The sequence below is a fragment of the Diceros bicornis genome, chromosome 8 (genome assembly GCF_020826845.1).
Source record: "Diceros bicornis minor isolate mBicDic1 chromosome 8, mDicBic1.mat.cur, whole genome shotgun sequence".
NCBI lineage: Eukaryota > Metazoa > Chordata > Mammalia > Perissodactyla > Rhinocerotidae > Diceros > Diceros bicornis.
The window spans coordinates 12,443,470-12,450,563 of NC_080747.1; the positions used below are offsets into that span (position 1 = coordinate 12,443,470).

General features: G+C 46.8%; 1 protein-coding gene across 1 annotated transcript; it reads left to right on the forward strand.

Moving 5' to 3' along the window:
• Window positions 1–2,611: 2,611 nt before the first annotated feature.
• On the forward strand, window positions 2,612–6,215 carry LOC131409490 (fibroblast growth factor-binding protein 1-like). Its single transcript, XM_058546773.1, has 2 exons — window positions 2,612–2,677; window positions 4,386–6,215. The coding sequence occupies exon 2, from the start codon at window positions 4,405–4,407 to the stop codon at window positions 5,767–5,769; it is 1,365 nt and encodes a 454-aa protein (XP_058402756.1). The 5' UTR covers window positions 2,612–2,677; window positions 4,386–4,404; the 3' UTR covers window positions 5,770–6,215.
• Window positions 6,216–7,094: the final 879 nt, after the last annotated feature.

The window sequence follows — 7,094 nt, forward strand, 5'->3', positions numbered from 1 at the left end:
GAAAAGGAGTGATGAGCCTCTGCATAGTCAGCTCTCCAGGAGTCAGGGAGCCCCTCTGCTCTGGGAGTATGGGGAGGGGGTGGAAACCTGCTGTGAACAGCCTCGCTGGGGCTCCATACCTCTCCATTTCCCCCTGTGCACTGTAGAAGTGCATCATTTTTTCGGTATATTGAGATGTGAATTAATGTGGGGACACAGCCTCAGTACAATGCTGGCACATTATAAACACTCACTGGGGTGATGGTCTATTTCTCTCCATGAATATCCATGAAAGGGTGGGGAGCACGGGGAAGGAGCAGGGGACCAATGACACCAACAGAGAGGAGATGACATCTGAGCTGGATCTTGAAGGATGAGCTGGTGTGTGCCTAGCAAAGTAGGACTGGAAGGCATTCCAAGTAAGGCGAACAGCAGGAACAGCGGCAGGAAGAAAGCAAGTGCACCAGTATTCAAGAAATGTTGGGCGACTGGTTTACTGTGGCCAGATTGGAATGTGCTTGTGTGTGTGTGTGTGTGTGTGTGTGTGTTTGTGTGTGTGTGTTTGTGTCTGGAAATGAGTTTGGAATGACAGGCTGAGCCAACAGGGAAAACACTTCACAGCGTGGTCTAATAGTGTGCCCCCTGTTTGGAAGATAAAGATCAAGGCAGAAGTTGGGATGGGATCAGAGGAAGGTGAGGGTCCGTGGGAAACCAGTGGGGGCAGTTCCATGTTACTCACCAAAACTTAGAGACACTTCTGAGAAAAGATCTTCAAGCTCAGCTGTTTCCTTCTAAATTTGCTTTGTGTTCTGACCAACATCCTTCCTCCAGAAAAAGTCTGGCTGCCTCATGAGGAACAAGATGAATTTCTCATGTTTTCAGATTCCACCTTGATCTATAGCTGCCCATGGAACAAGAAGCTTTATCTTGCCTATGTCCAAATAATCCCCTAAATACCACGTTGTGAAGGCCTGTGTGGGGAGGTCGTGGTTTCTATGCGCTGGTGGTCAGAACAATGGGGATGGTCCTTAACTGGTCAGTTTTACAAGAGGTTTGGAGTATACAGAAATGGCCTCCTCCAGTGGAATTCATGAAGAGAGCCTTTGAAACATCGAGTGACCCAGTCGACATCCATTGCTGTGCTACCTTAGAATTCACAGACAGGTGAATCGTGATTGGAATAAAACCACTTAAGACTTTTGGTATGTATATGGTTGACCAAGGTAATGTTTTTAAAAAATTTGAATTAGATGTCAATCCAATTTCCCATAGACACGTCCACAATTTAAGACATTCCTTAAAAGTTCAGATTTCTGACAATACTATGACCCATACTCATGTGTTGTCAGTCAATTAGAGCAATCTTTAGAGAGGCAGGAATTCTTTAGTTTGCCACAATCCCCAGTGCTCCCCGTTTTTCCTATCCTAACAGCAAGTGTCACTTGCCATTTATTACCATACTTGTAGTATTGTTTTTAAAGCCCAGTAAAAGAGAAAGTGAATAATTTCTTATGCCTAAATATTCATGAATAATGAAGTGAAAAAATATAGTGAGGTTCACATGTTCTTTGTGCAAGTGAGTTGCCTTCAACATGCATAACAAGAAAACAAAATATAACCATTATTAAAGAATACAGCTTGAGACCCCATTATGAATCAAATCTGTTCTGCTTCACTTTATGTTAATAGCTCAGCCCCCTCAATAATTTAGTATGAAACCCTAAATGAGGTTCTGTTATTGTCAGCAATCTGTAGATGAGCAAGTGGAGGTTCAGAGAGGTAAAGCTCACACAGCTAAACCAATGCTGTACCCAGGCTTCCACCAGCTCATTCGGGTACCAGACTCTGCCTATAGAAGGCTGACCAGAGTGAGGTTCCTGCAAGTGACCTGAAGGTGACTATTTTCAGCAGAAATGCCTAGATCAGGAGCTCCCTCCTTACCAACCTCTCAGGGCCCCAGGATTCCTCTGCCTACACAGGAACTTCAGGTGCCTCAGTGAAAACAGGGACACAGAGACTGAGACGGCTTCCCCAGCTTCAGTTGCTCACTCACCAAATGTGTCTTGAGAGTGGCAGGTAGGAGGAGATGAGATGATGGACGCAAGGAGGTCCGGGTTTAAACTCTGGGCTCCTCCTCTTCCCAGCAGGGTGACCTTGGGCAAGCCCTGAATATCTCCAAGCTCCAATTTTCCTTCTGTACAATGAGGAGAATCATAGCTTACTATATCATGGAGGGGATGTGATGAGAATGAAGGGAGAGCTTTAGGAAACATGGACCTTGCACAGTGTTTGGCAACTATGATTATTTCTCATGATGTTATTGTTAGTCCCCCAGAGATATTGCTGCTGGGGTCCTCATCCCGTCAGGGAGGGTCTTTGTAAGGATGAGCTGTCCTCCTGTTTAGGCCACTGGGGGAAAGGAGGGCCTCGAAGGAAGTAAGTCTAACGCCAGGCATGTAACCCCCCTCCCACAGGATTCCATCAATCACTTTTCCTGCAGGAACTGGCTTCCTCCAAATGGGGTGTGACTGGGAGGAATGTGATAAGGCACCACAGGTATGTCTCTTTTAAGAATCGTGTCTGCCTAGGATCCTATAAAAAGGGCCTTCTGTGCCTTGTACTGTAGATGAGACAGCTGCAAGCCTGTGAGCTCACTCTGGAATCTGGGATTGCACTGGACCTGCATCCTCAGGACAAGGTAAGAGCCTGGCTCTCTTAAGAGTTTCATTCCACCCCCCTTTGCCAGCTCCCCTGAGGACCTCAGGTTCCTGGGGTCTGGATTCCATCAGGGACATGTTGAGGCTGAGTCCCAACACCCTGAGGAATGAGTGGGTCTCTGTCTGGTATACCCAGCCTTTGTCCCACCCTTCATTTCGGGAGCCCACAAGCCTGTCATTGTCTTCTCTTTCTCTATCCTAAGGGGAGGCCATACACCAAGGGTGGAAATGAGATCCAGGCAATTTTCTGGGCCTGCGGATTTGCAGACAAAATTCTGTATTTTCTTTTAAAATGGAGCACTGATAATATGAATCATCTTATCATGAACTACACCAAACCAAACCCTGAGTAGTTCGTAGTTTTCTTATTGGCAGTCAATTTTTTCTGAAAAGTAAAGATAAAGGCAAGATCCATCAATAAGTGTTGGTCTACAGGACCAGAGAGATAAGTTCTGGCTGTCTGTCCCAGCTTTGTCACCTGCCCACTATGGGATCTCGAGCAATTTATTTACTGGTCTGAGCCTTAACTGTCACATCTGTTACCTGGGTGTGACTTACTCTTATCTACCAGACAGGGCTCTTGAGTGGATTAAACAAGGTGAGACTCAAATGCTGGTGGAGGACATAGCACATAGCAGGTGTCAAATAGAATTCCTATTTCTCTTCTCCTTTCCAGTGTGTTTCTTTTCATTGCCTCCCTGATGAAATCCATGCTATTTAGTGTAGCATTTTAGGTCATCTTGTTTCTTCAATGATATATTTTCAAGAGCACTGACTGAGGGCTTTCCATATGCCCAGCACTGTGTCACAACAGGACTCCAGAAATCAGTTAGACACGATCCTTCTCTTCAAGCCTGTAGTCTAAATGCTCTGGTGGAAATTCACCCTTCTCCCCCTTGTTCACTTTGTCCAGTCAAATTGAATGACCTCCCCTCCCTCGTGCCTTTCCTTAGACTCTTACTGCATCCCAAATGCCCCTCACCAACCCACCCATCTCAGAGTCCCACCCCATGTATGTTTAACTTGGGGTCAGACATCGCCTTTCACGTCACTTACCATGTCCTTTCTCCTCGTGTTGTGATCTGAGTCCATGTGGAACTGTGAGTTAGAAATCCAGCACACTGGAGCTAGAGGACAGTTTGCAATTATCTCATCCAACATCTTGATTTCCAGATAAAGGAAGTGAGATGCAGAGAGGCAGAGTGACATGCCCAAGACCTAGTTGGGGACACAGCTGGGACAGACTCCTGGTTAATGCTGTTTAAATTCCCCAAAGAGTTGCCTCCAAGTTTTTAAGATGTGCAACTTTCTTATTCACCTTAATAAATTCCACATCTAGTCTAGCGCATGGCATACAGTAGGTGCTCCATGAAGACTTATTGAATGACAAATGATGGAGTGAGTGAGTCAATGCAATTTAAATGAGTGAGTGAATGAGGGAGTGAGAGTTAATGAGGTTGAGAGAGTGAGGAAGGAATTAAGGCAGAGTAGGAGGTTTTGGACATTCAAGACTCAAGTCAATCAGAAATGTGAACAGATGAGCTGCTTTTCTAGTGATTCCAGGAGCCAGAAGGATTCTCAATCTCACTGCCAGCAGGCAGGCGTGTGTCCAGGTGGGGGGAGGGTCAGCCTGTAGCCCCGCACTGCTGAACTGCTGCCTGGCACTGATCACCTGCCTTTTGTCAACAGGTTCCACCAAGCTGAAGGCATGAGGATCCATAGGCTCACCCTGCTGCCCTTCCTCCTTCTGCCCGCTCAGGTGCTCTTGGTGGTGGGCGCACCGAAATCACGGGAGGGGCAAAGCAGTATGGCAACCAAGGATCATTGGATCCCTCTGGGCAAGCCCCAAATTGTACAGAAAGACAGGGAACACAAGCCCCTGGTCAATGGTGTCATTGTCACCCCAGACCTGGCCTCATGTACTGTGACTCTGATGGAGCATGAGGAGGGCACCGCCATGAAGGCTGTGTGCTCCCGAATGGACCATGACTTTTCCTGTGTCTTTACCAGCAACCCAACTTCCTGCATAGAGGGTTGTAAAAGTGATATGATCTACTGGAGACAAATTGCCTATCACTTGAGCTTCCAGAGGAACCTCTGTGAGGATGCCAATGTGGTCCTGAGGAGCAGGGTCTGCAGCAGGAGGTTTCCAGAATCCAATTTCAAGCTGGTGTTCTCCACTCTGATCAGCGATCTCAATCAGTGCGATGGGAACATCACGCCTTGGTGGTATATCATAATCCAAGAGGCCCCTCCCACGGGTACTACAGAAGTCATACCATTCTTTCCAAGGCAGGGGATCCAGACGGTAGCACCCACCCCTACAGAGGTGATCCAAGTCACAAAGACCACGCCAACAGTCCCCATCGTAATTGATGAGACTACCACCTCTGAACAGGTAAAAGGGAAAAAGACCACCACTACACAGCAGCCCAAGACTGAACAGACTACCACCACAGTGCCCATCACGATTGAACAGACCACCGCTACTGAGGAGATAAAAGTGGAAGAGACCACCACTACCCAGCAGCCCAAGACGGAGAAGACAACAGCCACAGCGCCCATTGTGATTGAACAGACCACTCCGACTGAGCAGATAAAAGTTGAAGAGACCACCACTACACAGCAGCCCAAGATTGAACAGACCGCAGCCACAGTGCCCATTGTGATTGAACAGACCACCCCCACTGAGGAGGTAAAAGTAGAAGAGATCACCACCACACAGCAGCCCAAGATGGAGCAGACCACAGCTACAGTGCCCATCGTGATTGAACAGACCACGCCCACTGAGCAGGTGAAAGTTGAAGAGATCACCACTACACAGCAGCCCAAGATTGAACAGACCACAGCCACAGTGCCCATCGTGATTGAACAGACCACGCCCACTGAACAGATAAAACTGGAAGAGATCACCACTACCCAGCAGCCCCAGGTTGAAGAGACCACCCCCACAGAGTCATTCTTCGACGAGGTTACCACCCCCAAACCCAACTGTAAAGATGACTCAGGCATCAAAATCAAACAGACGATAATCTACCAGTCATCTCACCATATAGGTCAGAAGAAAGTCTAACAGAGTTCCCTGAGTGACTCTGATGATGCAGGGAGCGCCTTCTGAAAGGTTTTTAGTACTGTAATACAGGATGAACAACTGTAATGAGGCAAGTGCAAACGGAGTCAGTTGGGAGATGTCATGCCATTAGTTCCTCTGTGGGACTGAGCCGTAAAGCTCTCCAGCTTCTCCATGAAATACGTAGGAAATTTTGTGCTGTGAGAATGCAGTGGATCGTTAAACAAGGTTTGTAATTCTTTGTTAATATTTGGAAATTCCTATGTATTCACTTCCTTGAATGTGATTTTCAGAAGCTGTTTACCTCAGCATATGTTTTCATGGCCCACAATGCTGTGTGTACATAAGCACTGAGGAGCTCTCTTTGAGCTGAACAAGCCAGAGTAATGATTTCAGTGTGATGCACTTTTTCTCAAATTAATAGATAATAAAGCTTTTCTTCAACAATATGTTCAGCCATTATTTGGTTTCTCAGTATGTAGTTCCAAATGAATCCATAAACAGTTACCCTATTTCAGTGGAGAATATTTCTTAGGAATGAATTCCTGTTCCTCATCCATCTTAAATCATTCCCAAAGGTGACCCAGGATCCCTATCTTTAAGTTTTCATCCATTGTTTGATAGTTACTGAACTCCCTGACTTCAAGTGGGACACCTGGTGCATGGTGTGATTAAGACACTTGTCAGGGTCTCACAGATGATAAAAGGGGTGGCAGGAATTGAACCCAGGGATTCTGTAAGCCAAGTCCTAAGGCTGGAGCAACATCCTCCACTGACTCAAGTCATGGCCCATTAGCACTCACCATATGCAGGACCCCTGACCTTGAGGAGCTCATTTCTGCCCTAGGAGAGAGGGAGCTGAGTAAGTACTGTGCCCTGTGATGAAGACTCTACTGCGAGGGAAAAAAGGCAGCATGGAAAACCAGAGGAGCAGGCAGAAACTGCTGGAAGATATCAGGTTGAGCTTCCTTGAGAAGGTGGATCAGGAGCTGGACTTTGGAGAGAGCCTCCTGAGGTAGGAAATGGGGCAGAATGGAGGCACTTTAGACAGCTGTCAGCAAGTATGAAAGCAAAGAGGTGAGAATCCTAGAAAATGTGAGAGGACACATGGCTGGAATGTGGTGGGATGCAAGGATGACACTGCTATTAGTCGTTTCCACGTTAGTACATGAAGGATCTGAAAGTGTTTTAATTCAAGAGTCGGGGAGAGAGGATGATGTGTCCCCAGTGCCTTGTCACAATTCCACTATGAGCACTAAGTGCAGAGCAGGAACAGGTAAAAGCACTGTTTCTTAGAGTCTCTGTTGATGGCAGGGAGGAATGGCAGG